Raw genomic sequence first — 26,271 nt, forward strand, 5'->3', positions numbered from 1 at the left:
TGGATACCCTCAAATGAAAGCTGAAAGTCTGAACTTCAACTGCATCTGAATTGTTTGGTTTAAAATTCATTGTGGTAATGTCTAGAACCAAAATTACAAAAATGTTGTCTCTGTCCAAATATATATGGACCTAACTGTATGTGGACAAGACTTTTATCTGATAAATACAGATTTTGAATAATAATCATTGTCAGTCCTTGAAGACATGTTTCGCTGTAGTTCTGTACCATTATCCTTAACCCCTTAACCCCCAAGGGTGGTTTGCACGTTCATGACCAGGCCAATTTTTACAATTCTGACTACTGTCCCTTTATGAGGTAATAACTCTGAAATGCTTCCATGGATCCTGCTGATTCTGACAATGTTTTCTCGTGACATATTGTACTTCATGATAGTGGTAAAATTTCATTCAAATAACTTGTGTTTATTTGTGAAAAAAAAAACAGAAATTTGGCGAAAATTTTTAAAATTTCGCAATTTTCCAACTTTGAATTTTTATGCCCTTAATTCACAGAGATACGGCACACAAAAAACTTGATAAGTAACATTTCCCACATGTTTACTTTACATCAGCACAATTTTGGAACCAAAATTTTTTTTTGTTAGGAAGTTATAAGGGTTAAAAGTTGACCAGCGATTTCTCATTTTTGCAACACCATTTAATTTTTACGGACCACATCACATTTGAAGCCACTTTGAGGGGTCTATATGATCGAAAATACCCAAAAGTGACACCATTCTAAAAACTGCACCCCTTAGGGTGCTCAAAACCACATTGAAGAAGTTTATTAACCCTTCAGGTGCGTCACAGGCATTTTTTGCATATTTAAAAAAAAATGAACATTTAACTTTTTTTCACAAAAAAAATACTTCAGATTCAATTTTTTTATTTTACCAAGGGTAACACGAGAAATTGGACTGCAAAAGTTATTGTGCAGTTTGTCCTGAGTACGCTGATACCTGATATGTGGGGGGAACCAGTTTCGGCGCATGGCAGAGCTCAGAAGGTAAGGAGCGCCGTTAGGGTTAGGGTTTTATTTTTGGCAGCTGTCACACGCTAAAAGACGCTTTTTATTGTAAAAATAGTTTTTTCATCACCACATATTGAGAGCTATAATTTTTCCATATTTTGACCCACCGAGTCATGTGAGGTCTTATTTTTTGCGGGACGAGTTGACGTTTTTATTGGTATCATTTTCGGGCACGTGACATCTTTTGATCGCTTTTTATTCCGATTTTTGGGACGCAGAATGAACAAAAACCAGCGTTTCATGAATTTCTTTTGGGGGGTGCGTTTACACCGTTTCGCCTGCAGTAAAATTGATAAAGCCCTTTTATTCTTCGGGTCAGTACGGTTACAGCGATACCTCATTTATGTCGTTTTTTATGTTTTGGCGCTTTTATGCAATGAAAACAATTTTATATAAAAAATAATTATTTTTGCATCGCTTTATTCTGCGAGCTATAACTTTTTTATTTTTTTGCTGATGATCCTATGTGGCAGCTCGTTTTTTGTGGGACAAGATGACGTTTTCAGCGGTACCATGGATATTTATATGCGTCTTTTTGATCGCGCGTTATTGCACTTTTTGTTTGGCGGTATGATAATAAATCATTATTTTTTGCTTAGTTTTTTATTTTTTAAGGGGTTCGTTAAAGGGGTTAAGTAGTGGGACAGTTTTATAGGGCGGGTCGTTACGGACGCGGCAATACCAAATATGTGTACTTTTGTTTTTTTTTATTATTTACAAAAAATGAATTTATTAGGGAATATTTTTTTTTTAATTTATTTAGCGATTTTTAAAAAATTATTTTTACACTTTTTTTTTTTTTTAACTTTATCACATTGTCCCAGGGGGGACATACCTGTCATGTGACAGATCGCTGATCTGTCACATCACAGATCACTGTGACAGATCAGCAATCTGTCACAGGCGCTGCACAGGCTTTCCTTATGCCTGCGCTTTGCAGGCACTGAGGAAGCCAGCTCCCTGCAGGCCCCCGAAGGTCCCCGTCGCCATCTTGGATTCGGGGACCTGCAGGGATGGAGGCCCCTGCAGCTGCGCTGCACATTGCGCTGCTGTGGGGGGCTCAGGGAAGCACGGAGGGAGCCCCCTCCCTGTCGATGCTTCCCTTTAACCCCCGGTACACCGCAATCGTGTTTGATCGCGGTGTGCAAGGGGTTAACGTGTCGGGGGCGGTCCGTGACCGCCTCTGACACATTGTGCTGGGTGTCAGCTGTGATAATCAGCTGACACCCGGCCGCGATCAGCGGCGCTCACCACGTGGGTGCCGCTGATCGCTGTGACGTACTATCCCGTCCCTGGGAATTAAGTCCCAGGGCACATGGATGGGATAGTACGTCACATGACAGAAAGGGGTTAAAGGAGAGCTTCCCTCTGCTAAACATTAGTGGTTAGCATTGCAGCCTTGCTGTCTGGAGTCCTGGGTTCAAATTCCACCAAGGACAACATCTGCAAGGAGTTTGCGTGAGTTTCCTCTGGGTTCCTCCCACATTCCAAAAACATACAGACAGTGAACCTAGATTATAAGCCCCGAGGACAGAGGTAATAATGTCTGTAAAGCACTGTGGAATTAATGGTGCTGTATAAGTGAGTAAAATAAATATATATTCTCCATGTGTTGGAATGAGAGGTGTATATGTTCACTGTTACCTGTCCAATATCTGGCCTAGTAGCAAAAGTAGCCGTGACCTCGTCCATCAATTGTCTATCAGCGTAATTTTCTTGATGATTGGAGGCATCGGAGCGCTGTTTGTGACAACTTGGTAAAAACAAGTTGATATCTGGGATTCCCCGGCTCGTTCCCTGACACAAAGCAATATGTTTAAAACTTTCTATCAGCTCTGTGATATTAGTATACTTCCATTTCCTCTGTACCTGCCTGTCACTATTAGTTTGTTCACTGTAAATCCTATTTATGTTTTGTATATTATCCCTTCCTATGTACAGCACGATGGAATCAATAATATCATAAACGAACACAATAGTAATGTTTTTTTGGATTATTTTTCAGCATTGGTGTATTTGTAAATGCATTAATAAGAAAAAAGGTTAATAGTGATAAATCAGCGTGATCACTTCGAAGGTAAACAAGTCTCCAATGATGGGAGTCACAGGTAACTTCTGTTAATGATTTTTTTTTGGGTGGGAGAAAGGGGATGAAGAAGGGTGTTGTCCAATCTTGCTTACTTCCACCTAAAAATTAAACAGTCTATTTGCCTATAAACATTCCCTGAATAACCTGATGTAATATATTTTTATCTTACAGCATTTTTCACATTCCATTCGAAAAAAGAAAATGGATTTTAATCTGTGTGAATTCTCTGTTGAGTTTACATATTTAATTGTAAAATGTTTTTCAGATACAGCACATCAAATGATCTTTTCGCTTATGTGACTTCTTTGATGTTTACTAAGATGTGACTTGTCTGTAAAGCATTTTCCACATTCTGAGCATGAGTATGGTTTCTCCCCTGTGTGAATTCTCTCATGTTTTACAAGATGTGATTTATCTGTAAAGCACTTTCCACACATTGAACATGAATACGGCCTCTGTCCTGTGTGAATTCTCTCATGTATAACAAGGCTAGATTTACCGGTGAAACATGTTCCACATTCTGAACATGAAAATGGTTTCTCGCCTGTGTGGATTCTCTGATGCTCCTTGAGTTTGGCATTGGTAATAAAACATTTCCCACATTCAGAACATAAATATGGTTTCTCTCCTGTGTGAATTTTCTCATGTGTCACAAGATTTGATTTTGATTTAAAACATTTCTCACATTCAGAACATGAATACGGCTTCACTCCACTGTGAGTTCTCTCATGAATAACAAGACTTAATTTACCTGTAAAGCATTTTCCACATATTGAACATGAATAAGGCTTCTCCCCTGTGTGACTTCTCTCATGGATAACAAGACTTGATTTATCTGTAAAACATTTCTCACATTCTGAACAAGAAAAAGGCTTCTCTCCTGTGTGGATTCTTTTATGTGTAACAAAATTCGATTTATCTCTAAAAAGTTTCCCACAATCTAAACAGGAGTACGGCTTCTCTCCTGTGTGAATTCTCTCATGTATAACAAGTTTTGATTTTTCCATAAAACATTTCCTACATTCTGAACATGAATATGGTTTTATCCCTGTATGAATTCTCTCATGTGTAACAAGACTTGATTTCTTTTTAAAACATTTCCCACATTCTGAACATGAATACGGCTTCTCTTCTGTGTGAATTTTCTCATGCTGAACAAGGCCTGATTTACAAGTAAAACATTTTCTGCATTTTGAACAGGAGTATGGCCTCTCTCCTGTGTGAATTCTTTTGTGTGTAAAAAGAACTGAGAGATAAGGAAACCATTTGCCACATTCATTACACTGAAACCTTTTACCCCCTTTATGACTTGTAGTTGTGGTAATAATCTGTGATTGGTAGGAAGGGTTCTCATCAAGGGGAATATAGGATAAATTTGTAGATTGAACCTCTGGATTAAGGGTATTGAATTTTTCTTCTGAGGTATGCTGCAGGATATCTTCATCTTCTACTTTATCATGTAAAGATAATTTGAAACTTCCATCAGAGTTCTTACAGGAATTTTCTGTTAGAAATAAAAAGGATTTCATGATTTCATTTTTAATCACAAAGCAGACAAATTTAAGATCTCGTGGCTAGAAATGCACGTAAATTTTACATTTTTTTTTTAAACCCCTCAACACCGTTTTCCCTTTCCTGACGAGGACATATTTTTGAATTCTGACATGTCATTTTAGGTTGTTATCATTCTGGAATGCTTCAACATATTCCAGTGATTCTGAGATTGTTTTTTGTACCACATTATTTTTTATGTTAGTGATAAATTTAGGTTGATACGATTTGCATTTATTTGTGAAAAAAATTTAAATTTTATGAAATGTTAGAAATATTCACAATTTTTGAACCTTGAAATTTTATGCCTTTATAACATGTAGTCATACCACTAAAAAGTACTGTATTTTTTGAATGATAAAACACTTTTTTCCCAATTTTTTGGGGGGGAAAATGGAGATGCATCTTATAATCTGAATGTAGCTGGAAAATAGGAAAACTTTTTTTTATAATAAAATGGTGGTGTGTCTTATAGTCCGATTTCTCTTTAGCTTTCCGGGGCGTGGTGGCTTCGGTGGAGTGGGGTCCCAAGAGGGCGGGTTGCTGCTGCAAAGAGAAGAGATCTCAATCTGCGCATGCGCCACCTCCGTAACCATTTTCCTGAGGTTCAAAGCACTGAAAACAATAGAAGTGGTTGCAGACTAAATTTTCTTAAGGCCCAGGGCCTGCTGCAGCCTTGCACTGCCAAACACCCCTTCCTTCCAGTTGGAGGCCCGCCTCTTTGGACCCTGCTCCACCGCAGTCGCCACCCCCGTAAGCTACAGAAAAATAGGACTATAAGACACGCCGCAATTATATTAAAAACATTTTTTTCCTATTTTTCCATCACCCATGACAGCACACCTGAGAGAGGGATCCGCCCCGCCAGGACAGGAACCTACTGAGATATAAGGGGTGGCACCTCTCCCCCACTTCAGTTGGGTTCCTGTCCTGGAAGGGAATCCCACTGTCAGCGGTGCCTACCATGGATAAAGGTCCCAGGCCCGTCCCGGCGCGGGAAGAACAGGGTGCCTCACCTGTAGCGCCGGCTGTCGGGTCCTGGAGGCACAGTCCCCGGTGGTCCCACGGGCTCCAGGTTCGTGTGGGCGTGTGTGTGGCGGCTCCACCGCGCCTCCCTCCCCCCACGCATGCCCGCGGCCTCGCTCCCCCAGAGCACCTAGCGAGGGAGAGCCGCGGGCGTCTTCCGGCCGCTGACGTCAGCGGCACAAAGGATCATGTGCGCTCTGACTGATGTCAGCTAGGCGACGGTGTCATGGTGCCGGGTGTGATGCCGGCAGGCTTAGCCGAAGCGGTAGGCCGGCGGTCGCAGGGGGGAGGGGAGGAGACACCCACCAGGATGGAGGCGGGTTATTTAAACAAGAGCGGCATGGTGGGCGGTCAAACATGGAGTCAGAGCAGGAGCGATCGCTGTCTCCACCTACTCTGCCTCCCTCACAGCCAGGTCGCAAGCATGGAAGCCGTTCAAGCAGCAGTCGCCCCATCCGCAGGTCGGGGGACTCCTCAAGATCCAGAGAGCACAGATCACGTGCTCCGACGCAGCCTCCGAGTCCGGTACCTTGATTACGGGTGGTGCGTGATCTTCGTGAATGCTAGCAATCTGTTAATAGGGGTTCCCTGTTGTATGTTTAACCCCGTAGGAAAAGCCTAAGAAAGCGGGGAGTAAGAAGAACAATAGGGATTGTGCCATATGTAAAAGCCCCCTAGCAAGAGACTGGCAGGAAGACCTCTGCGCCAGTTGCATCCAGCGGACCATGGCAGAAGAAGCGCCTAGTTTCACAGCCAACCTTATATCGGCCCTTAGGTCAGAGATGGAAGGTTCAATTAAGACCTTGTTGAAAAAAGGTAAAAAGAATCCCCCTAGTTCTCCGTCAAACTCCTCTTCGGCCTTGCCTCAGACCGAACACCCATCCTCCTCATATTCCTCAGACTGTGACATGGGTGGTAAGCCATGTTTTCCGGTAGAAGACATGGATGCTTTCCTTAAGGCCATCAGAGCAACAATGGGTCTACAGGAAGAAAAGGCTAAATCCCTGGAGGATGTCATGTTTGGGGGACTACAAGAGAGGAAATAAACGGACATTTCCAGTTAATGAAAAGGTCCAAGCACTCATTGAGAGAGAATGGAGGAAACCCGAGAGATCAGGGGTTCTTCCCTCCTCGTCTAAGAGATGGTACCCCTTTGAGCAAAGGATGTAGAAATGTGGGACAAGGTCCCAAAGATTAATGCAGCGGTGTCCAGGTCTTCCAAAAAATTGGCTCTTCCCTTGGAAGACTCAGGGGTTCTTAGGGACCCGCTAGACAAAAAAGCAGATTCCTATTTAAGGCATGCATGGGAAGCAACAGCAGGAGGATTGAAGCCGGCAATAGTGGGCACCTGCACGGCACGTTCCCTAATGATTTGGCTGCAGCAGTTAGAAGAGAGACTAGCGTCAAAAGTCCCAAGAGAAAAATTATTGGCAGACATGCAGCTTTTTTGGCAGACACCTCGGCGGACTCTATGAGGTTGACAGCTAGGGCGGCAGGGTTATCAAATGCCGCCAAACGCACGTTGTGGCTTAAAGGCTGTCCAGGTGACCTGGAGTCTAAAGCTAAACTGTGCTCTCTCCCCTGCGATGGTCTTTTTTATTCGTGAAAAACTTAGATGATATCCTGGAGAAAGCAAGCGATAGGAAGAAAGGCTTTCCTACATTCCCGGCAGATCAGAGAAGGCCGCCCTTTCGGAGAGGAAGATTCAACAGGGGTCGTCCTCTGGCCGACAGAAGAAGATGGGAAGATAAAAGAAAAAAGGAGTCCGGATTTATGTTTGGTGGAGGCACCTCCACTTCAAAAAAATCCCCACAATGACGCCAGCATTTCGGTAGGGGGGAGATTGGCACTCTTTTCTCAGGCCTGGGGAAAGATCTCTTCCAATACCTGGATCCTATGCATTATAAGAGAAGGCCTGAAGATCCCCTTTATTCGCCAGTCAAACGCAGCGTTTGTCATTACCCCTATCAGGAAGGCGATCGAAGAACAGTTGGCCTTAGAATCAGAGATCCTGAGCCTAGTAGACAAGCAGGTCCTTTCCGAAGTCCTGAACATACAGGAGGGAATGGGGTTCTATTCCCCCCTTTTTCTGATATAAAAAAAAACAGTTCAATCGTTCAGGACAATCATAAACCTCAGAGGCCTCGATCGGTGGATAAAAAATCAGACCTTCAAGATGGAATCGGTGGCTACAGCCATAAAACTGCTACATCAAGATTGTTTTATGGCCGTAGTCGATTTAAAGGATGCATATTATCACATCCCCATCCACCCAAGTTATCAAAAATACTTGAGAGTGGCTCTCTATATTCAGGGCGTGCTCAGGCATTTCCAATTCAGGGCCCTTCCATTTGGCATATCTATAGCTCCGAGGGTCTTTACCAAAGTCATAGCGGAGGTGACAGCCTTCCTCCGAATTCACGACACAGTCATAATACCCTATTTGGATGATTTCCTAATAGTGGGCAGCTCAGAGGACCACTGTACGGCATAGTTGAGCCGGGTGACCGACATCTTACAGGAATTAGAGTGGATGATAAATTTCAAAAAATCGAAACTACAGCCCCTAAGAAAACAGACCTTCCTAGGATTTATCCTGGATTCAGAGCAGCAAGCTTGTCTGCTACCGGATACCAAAATAGAGAAGGTGGAGAAGGTGACTTTGGCTGCCCGAGACCAACCTCACATGACATTGAGAAACGCGATGCCTCTACTAGGTACCCTGATGTCCTGTATTCCAGCGGTCAGCTGGGCTCAATTTCACACCCGACAGCTTCAGGGGGAGATACTGTCAGCACAAAGATCGCTGAGAGGGCGTTTAGAAGGAAGACTGGAGCTTTCCTTAGAGGCCAGAGACTCTCTTAACTGGTGGCTGGACAGGACAAACTTGGCTTCATGAATGCCATGAGACAGACAGACAACCGATATAATACTGACAGACGCGAGCTCCTCGAGGGGGGGAGCACACCTAAGGGGTCATGTGGCCCAGGGTTCCTGGAGGCCTCAAGAGATGGGCGCATCTTCCAACCTAAGAGAACTGTGGGCAATGAACAAAGCCCTAAGCCACTTCATTCACCTACTCAGGGGTCGCAATGTCCAGATCATGTCGGACAACAAAGTAACGGTGGCATACATCAACCACCAGGGGGGTACAAGATTACACTCCCTAATGAAGGCAGCGAGCGACATTCTTTGCAGAGCGGAACAACACCTACAGTGGAACAACACCTACACTCCCTAACAGCCTTGCACATAAAGGGGGCAGAAAATATAGAAGCCGATTTTCTGAGCCGCAATACTCTGAGGCAAGGAGAAAAACAACAGGCAGATAGAGAGGTTTTGCTCACTAAACCTGAGGGAAAAACCATGGGCAGTGGACTCATTGCAGATTCCGTGGGACTTCAGACTAGCCTATGCATTCCCCCCAGTGGCCCTGATCCCAACAGTAGTCAGGAAGATCAGGAACGATCATGCCAGGGTGATCCTAATAGCCCCATTTTGGCCAAAAAGGCCCTGGTTCGCTCTGCTACGAATGATGTCCTTCTCAGATCCATGGGTTCTGCCAGAAATCCCGGACCTACTAGCTCAAGGTCCAATATCCCACGCTCAGGTCAAGGGATTCCATCTGACGGCATGGAATTTGAAAGATCGCTTCTAATGGATAGAGGGTTCTCTCCTGGGTTGGTAACCACCCTGCTAAAGAGTAGGAAGCCAGTGACGACCAATATCTATGGCAGAACATGGAATAAATTCCTCTAATTCCTAGGTAAGCCGTTAGAACAAGAGCCCCCGATTAGTGCCATCTTGGAGTTTTTACAATCAGGATTGCAGCTGGGGTAAGCGGTAAACACTCTTAAAGTTCAGGTATCTGCACTAGGTGCGCTCTATAACTGCAACTTGGCAGCAAATAGATGTGTATCCAGATTTATCAAATCCTGCCATAGGTCTAGGCCTATCCCAATACCTAGAATAGCCCCGTGGGATTTAAACCTAGTACTAGAGGCCCTTACAAAAGCACTATATGAGCCATTACAGCAACTATCCATAAAATGTTACCCTAAAAACGATGATTTTAGTGGCCCTTACATTGGCTCATAGAGTAAGCGACTTGCAGGCTCTCTCAGTAAATCCACCCTATACACAATTTTTTCAGGACAGGGTGGTATTAAAAACAGACCCCGCTTATCTGCCTAAGGTAGTTTCAGATTTCCATCGAAGTCAGGAGATTATCCTTCCATCCTTTTGCGAAAATCCAAAGAACTCAGGGGAGGAAAAATTCCATAATTTGGACGTTAAGAGAGCCCTGCTAGAATATATATCTGTCACTAGCCAGTGGAGGAGGTCCCAGTCCTTATTTGTAGCTTTTCAGGGTGCCAGGAAAGGCTATGGGGTTTCAAAAGGGACTATCGCCAGATGGGTTAGGGAGGCCATTAGTGTAGCCTACTCGACTAGTGGTGTTCCGATTCCTGACGGCATCAAGGCTCATTCCACCGTGGCGACCTCCTGGGCTGAAAAGGCAGAGGTATCAATTGAACAAATTTGTAAGGCCGCTACCTGGGCCTCACCTCTAACCTTCTTTAAGCACTATAGATTAAAACTATCCTCCTCGGCTGACTTAACCTTTGGTAGAAGGGTGCTACAAGCGGTGGTCCCTCCCTAAGGTGTTTTGAAGTCTCCAAAAATCTCTCAGGTATGCTGACATGGGTGAAGGGAAAACCACCATGGTTACTTACCGGTAGCCGTTTTTTCCGGAACCCATGACAGCACCCGTATATCCCCCCCCTTTTCACTGTATGGGTGTGCACGATTAGTAGGATGCATTTGTGTGATGTGGTGTTGGATTAACATGTAACTGATTGGGAAGTCCTCTCATGCTCTGTAACCAACTGAAGCAGAGGAGAGGTGCCGCCCCTTATATCTCAGTAGGTTCCTGTCCTGGTGGGGCGGATCCCTCTCTCAGGTGTGCTGTCATGGGTTCCGGAAAAACCGGCTACCGGTAAGTAACTATGGTGGTTTTCCACCTCAAAATTTGGGGTGCGCCTTATGGTCTGGTTTGTCTTATTGTCCTCAAAATATGGTATTTACAAAAATCTGTCCCCTGGTTTTTACTACCTCATTTGAGAGCATCATAATGTAGTAAAAGTGACACTTATTCCAGCGATGTATCACTTTGCTTATTGGGTGCAACAGTTGTGATATAATCAGGGTCTTCTCTGCTGTAGATGTAGCAGACCTTAGAGAGCTTACCCTGCCAACCCCCCTGATTAGCAGCTTTCTATATACATTGTAGATTGACAGTAACATGCTAATCAGTGCTGCAAGCGGGGATAGACCAAGAGGCAGGTGGGGCAGCTAGTCCGGCAGGGTTTCAGCCCATATCTCATCATGCTGCCATCAGATTACATAGAAAAACACCTGCTGACAAATTCCTTTGAATAATTAAAACTTTCCATATATTAACTTTACATCGGCATAACTTTTGACACATATTTTTTTCATTAGAAATGTAGAAAGGTTAAATATTTAGCAGTAATTTTTCCAACAAAATTCACAAAAACTTTTTCATTAGGTACCACTTCACGTGTAATGTGACTTTTAGGGGCCTATATAAAAAAACCCCCACAAAAGTGACCTCCTTTTAACCCCTTAACGACCGCCTAAACGCCTCTTAATGGCAGCAGTTAAGGGTACTTGTGCCACAGTGCCGCTTTTTAATGGCTGAGAAATAAATATATAGCGCCTCACAGAGTGGGAATTTCTCTGGGGTCTCGGCTGAGACCTCAGAGAACATGATTCGGATTGGTTTTTACCGAACCCAGTGTTGCGATTGCCGTTATTAATGGTATAATGGCGACCTCAAAAAAAAGTTTGATTTTTCATTTAATTTCTCTCTTCTCTGATGTGATCACACATCAGAGGAGAGAAATAGAGTCCCCGATCCCCCCGGTACCTCCAGAGTCCCTGCATCCCCCATGAAGTCCCTCAGGCTGCTAGCGTATTCTTCCAGGAGAAAATGGCAGACACATGCGCAGTGTGCCCGCCAAGATCTGCCGGCCGGCACCCGGCAACAATAGGAAATTTTTCCTATTGGTTCATTTTGATCACTGTGATAAACCCTATCACAGTGATTAAAATAAAAAGATAGTAAATCAAACCCCCCTTTATCATCCCCTTAGTTAGGTAAACAAAATAAAATTAAAAAAATTATTTATTTCCATTTTTCCGTTAGGGTTAGAGTTGGGCTAAAAATAGGGCTAAAGTTAGGATTAGGGTTGGTCTAAAGTTATTGTTAGGGTTGGGCTAGGGTTAGGGTTGAGGCTAGGGTTAGGGTTGAGGCTAGGGTTAGGGTTGGGCTAGGGTTACATTTATGGTTGGGATTACGGTTAGGATTAGGGGTGTGTTAGGGTTACGTTTGTGGTTAGGGGTGTGTTGGGGTTAGGGTTTTGGTTAGGGGTGTGTTGGGGTTAAGGTTGGAGTTAGAATTGGGGGGTTCCACTGTTTAGGTACATCAGGTGGTCTCCAAACTCGACATGACACCACCATTGAATTCAGCCAATTTTGCGTTCAAAAAGTCAAATGGTGCTCCCTCCCTTCTGAGCCCTGCCATGCACCCAAACAGTGGTTTTTCCCCACATATATGGTATCGGCGTTCTCAGGAGAAATTTCACAACAAGTTTTGTAATCCTTTTTCTCCTGAAACCCTTGTGGAAATAAAAAAAATTGGTTCCAAAGTAATTTTTTTGTGAAAAAAGTAAAATGTTCATTTTTTCCTTCCACTTTAGTTCTCGTGAAGCACCTGAAGGGTTAATAAACTTGAATGTGGTTTTGCGCACCTTGAGGGGTGCAGTTTTTAGTATGGTGTCACTTTTGGGTATATTCTGTTATATTGACCCCCCAAACTCACTTCAAATGTGAGACGGTCCCTAAAAAAAATGGTTTTGTAAATTTTGTTGTAGAAATTAGAAATCAGTGGTCGACTTTTAACCCTTATAACGTCCTAACAAAAAAAAAATTGTTTCCAAAATTGTGCTGATATAAAGAAGATTTGTGAGAAATGTTATTTATTAAAGATTTAAGGGTACAAAAAATAAAAGTTTGAAAATTGCAAAATTTTCAAAATTTTTGACAAATTTCCGTTTCTTTCATAAATAAACGCAAGTTATATCGAAGAAATTTTACCACTATCATGAAGTACAATATGTTACGAAAAAACAATCTCAGAATCAGTGGGATATATTGAAGTGTTCCAGAGCTATAACCTCATAAAGTGACAGTGGTCAGAATTGCAAATTGTGGCTTGGTCATTAAGTACCAAATTGGCTGTCACTAAAGGGTTAAAACTGTATGCCTCAAGGTATCCAAAAGCACACTTGGGAAGTTTAATCTTTCAGGTACTTAACAGATTTAAAACAATGGTAAGCTAAAAATTAAAAATGTGCTTGAAAGGGAAGGAGTGCCATTTGAATTCTAGAATTCAATTTTTTCTGGAATAGATTGCAGATGCCATGTCAAAACAGCAGAAATCATAAAACCAAGAGGAATTTGTGGTTAAGCTCCGCGCTGCCGATAAAGATAATTCCAGGAGAATATCTTGGATTCACAGTGGTGTATTCAACGCGTTTTGGGGGTCGCATGCCCCCTTCATCAGGAAATACCCCAAAACAGCAGAAATGTAATAGAGAAAAAATGCTTTGGAACAGAGAAGCTTATTGGATTTTTACTCTAGACACTAGGGTTCCTTCATGTTTAAATCTCAGAAAATAAATTATGCTACATTATTATTATTTGTGGTACTCACTTCTGTTATTAATATGTCTTTTCTGTTTTTATTTCTCCTAATCTTTTTTGTTGTGATATATAACGCATTTATGTGTTGCCTTTGTTCAGTGACACACCTGCAACATTTTCTAATTAGTGATATTCACATATAAGGTTACTCCCTTCCCCTGATCCACATTCACACCAAGTTTAAGAATGTGATTGATGGCGGCCTGGCTGTGCATGTAGCATGACGCACACTGTGAACAGCTTCGCCGGTATCCTTTTATCCTGCTTACCAGGGGATTTTGAGCTTCAGAATTGGGTGAACCATTAGAGGACAGTCTGTGGCTTGTCCAAAGCAGGAGAGAACCTGATTCCGGCATGACACAGCAGAACAGGAGGCAGAAGCAAACAGCGGCCCAGGCAGGACCTGTGAGCCAAGATGGAGCTGCAATGGGCCCTGCCTCAGTGACGGAGGACACTGAGCAGGCTAAGCGCCTTGACATCGAGACATGCTTAAATCAGTATGCCAGGACGCCTAACACCAGGGTAAGCCATCCAAACCTTGGTCTGGCTATCAGCCCTGCCAGGGGGTCGCTCAACGAGGCTGCTCCAACTCAAGATAAAAGGAGCGCCATGCTGATTGGAATCCCCCCAGCGTCCCTACTGATTTTTCTGATGAGACTGTGTATGACGGGGCCTCTGATAATGTGGGAGAAGCTACAGAACCAACGTTGAAGGGTGTATTCAAAGCTGTATCACAATGCTACTCTGCTCTGATTGACATGAGTGGACATATCGGCTCCCTGAAGATGGATTTGTCATGCATCAGACTAGACATGCAAAAAATGAGGGAATGCATGGCCTCCAAGGAGGGTTGTTTTGGGGGAGGTGTAGGACATTTTACCACCTCTGTCTAATGTCTGCTGGAGAAAAGGCTTAGGTGCAACAATATACGCCATGTTGGTGTCCTGGAGAGCAGAGGAAAATGCTCCAGATGACTTTTTTGAGAATTGGCTGATTTCCACATTTGGCAAGGATAATTTATCTCATCTCTTTGCAATAGAAAGAGCACACAGGGTCCCCGCTAGACCCCTGCCGCCGGGGGGAGACATCAAGATTGAACGTAACTAAACTTTTACATTTTAAGGACAGAGACAAGATTCTTAGTGTTTCTCGTGCTTCCCAGTATCTCTGTATTGCTGGATCAAAGGTGTCTATTTTCCCAGATTTCTCCTCTGAGGTTCAAGATATTAAGAGATTACGGCAACTACAAGTTCAGTATTCTATGCTATACCTTGCAAGATTGAGAGTTGCTTCCCTTAACGAAACTCATTTCTTTGATGATCCAAAAGAGGCATTGCGGTGGCTGGACCTTCACGAACACCAAGTGTGAGTTCGCTGATGCAGGTGTATGACTCATTCTTATTACCTTTAGGTCCATATTGCTGCAATTTCTTTCTTTTTCCTTTGTCTCTATAATAACCAGGTTTGCCATGAGTTTGCCATGAGTTTGCTTTTGTATAGATAGTTGTATAGATAGTTGGGAAAGGATATTATTATTATGGCTAACATATGGTCCTCCCTGAGTAAGTCTGACTATTTTTTGTCTTAGGAGCTTCAAATCTCCTTGGTTAGGAACAGACCCACACATCATGTTTGGTGCAGAGGGACTGAAGTTTATGCGGTGACTGCTGCTAGTCCTTTTCCAGGTATTATTGCTCTGGTTATTTATTGCGGGGCAGGGGGGTTTCGGGGGACGTCTGTTAATCGTTCAATAGGAAATCGCTGGATATATGTAGTTGGCTATTTATTGCAATATGCAATAGAGATTGCACTTTGAAATATGCAGTGAAGCCTAACAATAGAGGGGCAAGTTAATCTGGAATCATGGAATGTACGGAGAATGGAAGAGCCTAATAAGAGGCATGCTATCTTTAAAACCCTTAAAGACTGTAAGAATGTGATAATTTGTCTTCAGGAAACACATGCAACAGCTGAAAGTGCTAAATCCCTCAGCAAATGGTGGGGATGTCTGTCTTTTCACGCTACTTATAGTTCCTACACTAGAGGCGTCAGCATATTTATACACCGGAATCTTCCCTTTACATGTAAGAAATCCTGGATAGACCCAGAGGGTAGATTTATGTTTAGTGTGCTTGCTGTTTGAGGTCTAGTGTGTATTGGGGCAGTGTCACAGATGTGTCAGGTGTGACAGTCAGTCATTCTGGATCCGGCTATTGCACTTAGCTCTGCAGGCACCTTCTGGATCTTGCATCTCTGTTGTGGAGTGATAGCCTAGCAGTGATCTCCACCATCTGCTGCTGATTAACACACCCTTGCTGGATGTTTAAGTACCTTTAGTCGTTTCAGCAAGGCATCGGTGATAGCTCTATTTCCCTCTGTCTGGTTGGAAGTACTAGTAGCCGACTAGTTCCTTCTTGGAGTTCCCTTGGAGGATAGCTGGTGAGATCTCTTTGGTGTCTTCTCAAGATAAGTGTATTCCCTCATTTGTTTACCTTGTCTTTAGTTGTACTGTTCACCCTGTCCCCTCCCTATCCAGGGACTATCGCTAGGGGCAGTCAGGGACTAGACACCTGCTCGGCGATAGGTGTGGAACCTATTTAGGGACATTAGGGGAGACAGGGTGTTGTCAGATCTGCCTAGGGGTCACCACTTCCCTCTTTCCTAGTGTTTGGGCTTCCCTTCCCCACCACCTTCCCGTTGTTGTGCACCTAGTTTCTCAGTCACAAAGAATGACAGGCAGTTTATGTTCTACCAACATTCCCCGTGGAAATTTTACAAACGCTTCTCCCGTTTCTTATTAAGTATTTATTCCTATTTTTATGATGTCAATGATAGACTTCGCTATAGGGAATCAGTTCTTGCTGCCTTTGGTTGAAAATGTAGAATCTCTTTGGTGTCTTCTCAAGCTAAGTGTATTGCCTCATTTGTTTACCTTATTTGTCTTTATTTGAAGTGGGGCCTGACATGCTCAGCCTGGCAGTCAGGGACTAGGCTCCTGCAGGGCGATAGGTGCGGAATCTATTTTGGGACATTAGGGAAGACAGGGTGTTTTCAGATCACTGTATATAGTGATTACTACACTTCTGTGATATCACTGTATATAGTCATTACTACACTTCTGTGATATCACTGTGTATAGTCATTACTACACTTCTGTGATATCACCGTATATAGTCATTACTACACTTCTGTGACATCACTGTATATAGTCATTACTACACTTATAGAATCATAGAATCATAGAATCGTAGAGTTGGAAGGGACCTCCTGGGCCATCTGGTCCAACCCCCTGCTCAAAGCAGGATTCGCTAAATCATCCCAGTCAGATGTCTGTCCAGCCTCTGTTTGAAGACTTCCATTGAAGGAGAACTCACCACTTCTTGTGGCAGCTTTTTCCACTCATTGATCACTCTAACTGTCAAAAAGTTTTTTCTAATATCTAATCTGTGTCTCCTCCCATTCAGTTTCATCCCATTGCTTCTAGTCTTTCCTTGTGTAAATGAGAATAAAGTTGATCCTTCTACAATGTGACAGCCCTTTAGATATTTGTAGACAGCTATTAAGTCTCCTCTCAGTCTTCTCTTTTGCAAACTAAACATTCCCAAATCCTGCAACCTTTCCTCATAAGACAGGGTTTGCAGACCGGTCACCATTCTGGTCGCTCTTTTCTGAACTTGCTCCAGTTTGTTGATGTAATTTTAAAATGTGGTGCCCAAAACTGGACACAATATTCCAGATGAGGTCTGACCAAAGAGGAGTAGAGGGAAATAATGACTTCACGTGATCTAGACTGTATGCTTCTGTTAATATATCCTAGAATTGCATTTGCCTTTTTTGCTGCTGCATCACACTGTTGACTCATATTCAGCCTGTGATCTATTAGTATACCCAAGTCTTTTTCACATGTGCTGTTGCTTAGCCCTATTCCTCCCATTCTGTATATGCTTTTTTCATTTTTATTGCTCAGATGTAGTACTTTGCATTTTTCCCTGTTAAAAACCATTCTGTTAGTTGCTGCCCACTTCTCCAGTTTATTTATAGCTTTTTGAATCCTCTCTCTCTCTTCTCTAGTATTAGCTATCCCTCCTAGCTTTGTGTCATCAGCAAATTTAATCAGTTTACCCGCAATTCCTTCATCTAAATCATTGATAAAGATGTTGAACAATACAGGGCCCAGGACAGAGCCCTGTGGTACCCCACTTGAGACATTCTTCCAACTGGATGTGCAGCCATTTACGACCACTCTTTGGGTCCGATCACTAAGCCAGTTATGAATCCACTTAACAGTTGCCTTGTCCATTCCATACTTAGTCATTTTTTCAATAAGGATTGTATGAGATACTTTGTCAAATGCTTTGCTGAAGTCAAGATATACTATATGTACAGCATTTCCTTGATCCACCCAATCAGTGATTCCGTCATAGAAGGAAATTAAGTTAGTCTGACATGACTTATTAGTTACAAACCCATGCTGACTCTGTTTAATCACTTCATTCTTATCCAGGTACTGACATACATGTTGTTTAATAATTTGTTCAAAGATCTTTCCTGGTATAGAAGTCAGACTCACCGGCCTATAGTTGCCTGGGTCCACCTTCTTCCCCTTTTTGAAGATAGGAACAACATTTGCTCTTCTCCAGTCTTCTGGGACTTCTCCTGTTCTCCAAGAATTTTCAAAGATTATGAAGAGGGGTTCAAAAATTTCTTCTGCTATCTCCTTCAGTACTCTGGGGTGTAATTCATCTGGACCTGGAGACTTGAATTCATTTAGGTTAGCTAAGTGTTTCCTCACTATCTTTCTGTTTATAGATATCCTGGATTCTTCTATACCCTTAATAGGACAGTGAAGAACAGTTGATGTTAAGTTTCCTTTCTGAGAGAAAACAGATGCAAAATAGGAATTTAAAAGTTCGGCCTTCTCAACATCCTGTCTTACCATTTCATCATTTTCATCCTTTAAAAATCCTATAGCATCTTTGACTTTTCTTTTATTTTTGACATATCCCCAAAATCCTTTATTATTGCTTTTGACATCTCTTGCAAGCCTCAATTCATTTTCAGCTTTAGTTAATCTGATTTGTGCCCTGCAGGTTCTGCAGACAACATTATATTCTTCTTTAGATATGCCTCCCTCTTTCCATTTTATAAACATTTTTTTCTTCCTTTTTAGCATGTGCTTAAGTTCTGTGTTCATCCATCCTGGTTTCCTTAAATGCTTCCTATTCTTCCCTCTTTTTGGAATTGTTAACAATTGTGCTTTGATAATTTCATTTTTCAACATTTCCCATCCTTCCTGGACATTTTTGTCTTTAAGGATATCCAGCCATTGGATCCCTCCAATTCTCTTTCTGAATCCCTTAAAATCTGCCTTTCTGAAATCTAACCTTGACGTCTGAGTCTTCACTGGTCTTCCTCCTCTAGTTATCCAAAATTCTAAAATAGCATGCTTCTGTGACATCACTGTATATAGTCATTACTACACTTCTGTGACATCACTATATATAGTCATTACTACACTTCTGTGACATCACTGTATATAGTCATTACTACACTTCTGTGACATCACTGTATATAGTCATTACTACACTTCTGTGACATCACCGTATATAGTCATTACTACACTTCTGTGATATCACCGTATATAGTCATTACTACACTTCTGTGACATCACCGTATATAGTCATTACTACACTTCTGTGACATCACTATATATAGTCATTACTACACTTCTGTGACATCACTGTATGTAGTCATTACTACACTTCTGTGACATCACTGTATATAGTCATTACTACACTTCTGTGATATCACTGTATATAGTCATTACTACACTTCTGTGACATCACTGTATGTAGTCATTACTACACTTCTGTGATATCACTGTATATAGTCATTACTACACTTCTGTGACATCACTGTACATAGTCATTACTACACTTCTGTGACATCACTGTATATAGTCATTACTACACTTCTGTGACATCACCGTATATAGTCATTACTACACTTCTGTGATATCACCGTATATAGTCATTACTACACTTCTGTGATAACACTGTATATAGTCATTACTACACTTCTGTGACATCACTGTATATAGTCATTACTACACTTCTGTGACATCACTATATATAGTCATTACTACACTTCTGTGACATCACCGTATATAGTCATTACTACACTTCTGTGATATCACTGTATATAGTCATTACTACACTTCTGTGACATCACTATATATAGTCATTACTACACTTCTGTGACATCACTGTATATAGTCATTACTACACTTCTGTGACATCACCGTATATAGTCATTACTACACTTCTGTGATATCACCGTATATAGTCATTACTACACTTCTGTGACATCACCGTATATAGTCATTACTACACTTCTGTGACATCACTGTGACATCACTGTATGTAGTCATTACTACACTTCTGTGACATCACTGTATATAGTCATTACTACACTTCTGTGATATCACTGTATATAGTCATTACTACACTTCTGTGACATCACTGTATGTAGTCATTACTACACTTCTGTGATATCACTGTATATAGTCATTACTACACTTCTGTGACATCACTGTACATAGTCATTACTACACTTCTGTGACATCACTGTATATAGGCATTACTACACTTCTGTGACATCACCGTATATAGTCATTACTACACTTCTGTGATATCACCGTATATAGTCATTACTACACTTCTGTGATAACACTGTATATAGTCATTACTACACTTCTGTGACATCACTATAGTCATTACTACACTTCTGTGACATCACCGTATATAGTCATTACTACACTTCTGTGATATCACTGTATATAGTCATTACTACACTTCTGTGACATCACTATATATAGTCATTACTACACTTCTGTGACATCACTGTATATAGTCATTACTACACTTCTGTGACATCACTGTATATAGTCATTACTACACTTCTGTGATATCACTGTGTATAGTCATTACTACACTTCTGTGACATCACTATATATAGTCATTACTACACTTCTGTGATATCACTGTATATAGTCATTACTACACTTCTGTGACATCACTATATATAGTCATTACTACACTTCTGTGACCACCGTATATAGTCATTACTACACTTCTGTGACATCACTGTGTATAGTCATTACTACACTTCTGTGCTATCACGATATATAGTCATTACTACACTTCTGTGACATCACTATATATAGTCATTACTACACTTCTGTGACCACCGTATATAGTCATTACTACACTTCTGTGACATCACTATAGTCATTACTACACTTCTGTGACCACCGTATATAGTCATTACTACACTTCTGTGACATCACTATAGTCATTACTACACTTCTGTGACATCACTGTATATAGTCATTACTATACACCTGTGACATCACTGTATATAGTCATTACTACACTTCTGTGACATCACTGTATATAGTCATTACTACACTTCTGTGACATCACTGTATATAGTCATTACTACACACCTGTGACATCAGTGTGAATAGTTATTATTGGACCCCGTGATATCACTGTATAGTCATTATTACACACCTGTATTATCGTCTTCTGGAATCTCCTCCTTCACATCACTCATACATGGCTGATCAACCATCATCCGCTCTTCGTTTACTTTAATATCAGTCAGATCTCTAACCTAAAGTCACATATATAACAAATAAGTGCAATATGGCAGAAACAAGAACAAAAGAAACCCTCAAATATCTGAGCTCAGTTATGAGCCCCATATAGATGTGTGTAGGCTCAGCTTCTTCTACCTTGTGACTCTCTGGACAGTCCAGGAAACACAGAGGAGTCGGACATCCCTCCGGGGGATATCGTACATTAAGTCCATCTAAAGGAAACAGAGAGACAAGAACCTGTTACATGGAACGATGGAAGTAGTATCTAGGTGACCCTTTGACAGATATGAGTGTCTCCCCTCCTTACACTGCTGCTCGACCATGAAATTCATCTCCTCTTCTTTATCTACAACCTCAACTTTAATGTCAAAAAAATCTTCATCCTAAAATACAAGAAAAGTGTGAAAAGAGCAGTCAATCAATGACTGATGGACACGTTGGCGAGACGATCACACCACCTACCTGATAATTCACAGGGACATTTTCCTTTGGGCTGTCCTGAGAATAGCGAGGAGCCGGACATCTCTCCTGGGGATATACTGCACTGTATTCATCTGTGGGAGACACACAGTGTCTCACTACACCACCCCGTATATCTATATACCAGACACAGTGACTACACGTCCCCCGTATATCTATATACCAATGAGTACAGGACCCCTGTATTTCTATGTACCAGATACAATGACTACACGACCCCGTATATCTATATACCAGACACAGTGACTACACGACCCCGTATATCTATATACCAGACACAGTGACTACACGTCCCCCGTATATCTATATACCAATGAGTACAGGACCCCTGTATTTCTATGTACCAGATACAATGACTACACAACCCCGTATATCTATATACCAGACACAGTGACTACACGACCCCCGTATATCTACTGTATATACCAATGAGTACAGGACCCCTGTATTTCTATATACCAGACACAGTGACTACACGACCCCCGTATACCTATATACCAATGAGTACAGGACCCCTGTATTTCTATGTACCAGATACAATGACTACACAACCCCGTATATCTATATGCCAGACACAGTGACTACACGTCCCCCGTATATCTATATACCAATGAGTACAGGACCCCTGTATTTCTATGTACCAGATACAATGACTACACGACCCCGTATATCTATATACCAGACACAGTGACTACACGACCCCCGTATATCTATATACCAATGAGTACAGGACCCCTGTATTTCTATGTACCAGATACAATGACTACACGACCCCGTATATCTATATACCAGACACAGTGACTACATGACCCCCGTATATCTATATACCAATGAGTACAGGACCCCTGTATTTCTATATACCAGACACAGTGACTACACGACCCCCGTATATCTATATACCAATGAGTACAGGACCCCTGTATTTCTATGTACCAGACACAGTGACTACACGACCCCCGTATACCTATATACCAATGAGTACAGGACCCCTGTATTTCTATGTACCAGATACAATGACTACACGACCCCGTATATCTATATACCAGACACAGTGACTACACGTCCCCCGTATATCTATATACCAATGAGTACAGGACCCCTGTATTTCTATGTACCAGATACAATGACTACACGACCCCGTATATCTATATACCAGACACAGTGACTACACGACCCCCGTATATCTATATACCAATGAGTACAGGACCCCTGTATTTCTATATACCAGACACAGTGACTACACGACCCCCGTATATCTATATACCAATGAGTACAGGACCCCTGTATTTCTATGTACCAGACACAGTGACTACATGACCCCCGTATACCTATATACCAATGAGTACAGGACCCCTGTATTTCTATGTACCAGACACAGTGACTACATGACCCCGTATACCTATATACCAATGAGTACAGGACCCCTGTATTTCTATATACCAGACACAGTGACTACATGACCCCGTATATCTATATACCAATGAGTACAGGACCCCTGTATTTCTATGTACCAGACACAGTGACTACACGACCCCGTATATCTATATACCAATGAGTACAGGACCCCTGTATTTCTATGTACCAGACACAGTGACTACACGACCCCGTATACCTATATACCAATGAGTACAGGACCCCTGTATTTCTATATACCAGACACAGTGACTACATGACCCCCGTATACCTATATACCAATGAGTACAGGACCCCTGTATTTCTATGTACCAGACACAGTGACTACACGACCCCCGTATACCTATATACCAATGAGTACAGGACCCCTGTATTTCTATATACCAGACACAGTGACTACATGACCCCGTATATCTATATACCAATGAGTACAGGACCCCTGTATTTCTATGTACCAGACACAGTGACTACACGACCCCCGTATACCTATATACCAATGAGTACAGGACCCCTGTATTTCTATATACCAGACACAGTGACTACACGACCCCCGTATATCTATATACCAATGAGTACAGGACCCCTGTATTTCTATATACCAGACACAGTGACTACACGACCCCCGTATATCTATATACCAATGAGTACAGGACCCCTGTATTTCTATGTACCAGACACAGTGACTACATGACCCCCGTATACCTATATACCAATGAGTACAGGACCCCTGTATTTCTATGTACCAGACACAGTGACTACACGACCCCGTATATCTATATACCAATGAGTACAGGACCCCTGTATTTCTATGTACCAGACACAGTGACTACACGACCCCGTATACCTATATACCAATGAGTACAGGACCCCTGTATTTCTATATACCAGACACAGTGACTACATGACCCCCGTATACCTATATACCAATGAGTACAGGACCCCTGTATTTCTATGTACCAGACACAGTGACTACACGACCCCCGTATACCTATATACCAATGAGTACAGGACCCCTGTATTTCTATATACCAGACACAGTGACTACATGACCCCGTATATCTATATACCAATGAGTACAGGACCCCTGTATTTCTATGTACCAGACACAGTGACTACACGACCCCGTATATCTATATACCAATGAGTACAGGACCCCTGTATTTCTATGTACCAGATACAGTGACTACACGACCCCGTATACCTATATACCAATGAGTACAGGACCCCTGTATTTCTATATACCAGACACAGTGACTACATGACCCCCGTATACCTATATACCAATGAGTACAGGACCCCTGTATTTCTATGTACCAGACACAGTGACTACATGACCCCCGTATATCTATATCTCAGTGATTACACGAAGGGGGCCAAGGACTGAGCCCTGAGGTACCCCAACTGCGAGAAGAAGAGGAAATAAAGTGGAGCCAGCGAACAAAACACTGAAGGAACGGTCAGAAAGATAGGAAGAGAACCAGGAGAGGGCAGTGTCCTTAATGCCTAGTGACTGGAGCCTAGGAAGTAGGAGACGGTGGTCAACAGTGTCGAAAGCTGCAGAAAGGTCAAGAAGAATGAGCAGAGAGTGGTCACTGTTACATTTTGCTGTCAGAAGGTCATTGGTCACTTTGAGGGCAGTTTCTGTCGAGTGTTGGTTGCGGATATTTGCAGATGATACAAAACTTACAAAACTATGTAGAGCAGTCAATACAAGAGAAGATAGTATTCTGCTACAGATGAATCTGGATAAGTTGGAAACTTGGGCCAAAAGGTGGCAGATGCGGTTTAACAATGATAAATGTAAGGTAATACACATGGGAAGAAGGAATCAATATCACCATTACACACTGAACGGGAAACCACTGGGTAAATCGGACATGGAGAAGGACTTGGGGATCCTAGTTAATGATAAACTTACCTGGAGCAGCCAGTGCCAGGCAGCGGCTGCCAAGGTATACAGGATCATGGGGTGCATTAAAAGAGGTCTGGATACACATGATGAGAGCATTATACTTCCTCTGTACAAATCCCTGGTTAGACCGCACATGGAGTACTGTGTACAGTTTTGGGCACCGGTGCTCACGAAGGATATAATGGAACTAGAGCTAGTACAAAGGAGGGCAACACAATTAATAAAGAGTATGAGGGAACTACAATACCCAGAGAGATTAGCAAAATTAGGATTATTTAGTCTAGAAAAAAGACGACTGAGGGGCGATCTAATAACCATGTATAAGTATATAAGGGGACAATACAAATATCTCTCCGAGGATCTGTTTATACCAAGGAAGGTGATGGTCACAAGGGGGCATTCTCTGCGTCTGGAGGAGAGAAGGTTTATCCACTAACATAGAAGAGGATTCTTTACTGTTAGGGCAGTGAGAATCTGGAATTCCCTGCCTGAAGAGGTGGTGATGGCGAACTCAGTCGAAGAGTTCAAGAGACCCTTGTGGGCTTCAATATGTGGGAAGGACTATCCAAACAGCGCATGCAAGATTGAATAAGCATAGACAGAACATCCGCTCGGGTTACCAATTACAAAGTGTGTCCCGACATTTTGCAGGGAGTCACAATAAGGATCCAGGAAAGATAAGATTGACCATTATTGACCATATCAAGGAACTTGGTGAAGGGAGGCTGAGTAGCCTTATTAGAAGAGAAAGCTACTGGATGTTTAAGTTGGGTACGTTATATCCAGAGGGACTGAATCTCACTATAGAGAAAGTTTCCAGGTAGGGTTAATAGTTTAAGTGATTATGATTGATTTCTCTTTTTATGTGCATCATGTAGTTTTGTTTTTTTGTTTTTTTAAATAAAAAAAATGAGATTTTTTTTTAGGAAGGAAAAAAAATTTTAAAAAGGAAAAAAAAAAATTTAAAAGTGTTTTTTTTAAAACTTTTTGGAAAAGTTTTTTCCTTTTGTTGGGGGTTTTTTATTACTTGGACAGGGTTTATTAGTTTTTTCTGGAATATTGATGAGGTTGAATGTCGTAACATGCAAAATGTATAATGATTGTTTAACAAATGTTTTTTCACAATGTTTTTATAGGGGATGTAAGGGTTAACACGCATCAAGGGGAGGTCGCATAGGATTGTGGGTTGTTCCAACTAGGGCTACCTATAAAGGCTGCAATAACTGATGCTTCCTTCATTCCACCTGAGGAAGACGGCTGTAACTGTAGAAACGCGTTGTGGGTATTGGACGTAGAATTAAAGCTGAGTTTTTTACCC

General features: G+C 42.0%; 1 protein-coding gene and 1 long non-coding RNA gene across 4 annotated transcripts in view; one reads left to right on the plus strand and one right to left on the minus strand.

Annotated features, from left to right (window-relative positions):
- LOC141069455 (uncharacterized) overlaps positions 1-26,271 on the plus strand; it is a 307,336-nt gene that overhangs the window by 210,043 nt on the left and 71,022 nt on the right. For 2 of the 3 annotated variants that reach the window (XR_012226576.1, XR_012226574.1), the window contains exon 2: positions 15,074-15,170. This is a non-coding gene — a long non-coding RNA (uncharacterized lncRNA). Of the gene's footprint in view, positions 1-14,584; positions 15,171-26,271 lie in introns of those variants that run through there. The other variant, XR_012226575.1, reaches the window with a different exon arrangement.
- LOC141069452 (uncharacterized) overlaps positions 871-26,271 on the minus strand; it is a 158,745-nt gene continuing 133,344 nt past the window's right edge. The window contains exons 5-9 of the mRNA XM_073558997.1: positions 21,611-21,702; positions 21,456-21,531; positions 21,284-21,360; positions 21,060-21,162; positions 871-4,624 (exon numbers count right to left, since the gene is read on the minus strand). Of these exons, the coding sequence (XP_073415098.1) occupies positions 3,396-4,624; positions 21,060-21,162; positions 21,284-21,360; positions 21,456-21,531; positions 21,611-21,702 (1,577 nt within the window). The 3' untranslated portion in view covers positions 871-3,395. The remainder of the gene's footprint in view (positions 4,625-21,059; positions 21,163-21,283; positions 21,361-21,455; positions 21,532-21,610; positions 21,703-26,271) is intronic.

Source organism: Dendrobates tinctorius, unplaced genomic scaffold (assembly GCF_039654945.1).
Source record: "Dendrobates tinctorius isolate UK_male_01 unplaced genomic scaffold, ASM3965494v1 ptg000264l, whole genome shotgun sequence".
Classification (NCBI taxonomy): domain Eukaryota; kingdom Metazoa; phylum Chordata; class Amphibia; order Anura; family Dendrobatidae; genus Dendrobates; species Dendrobates tinctorius.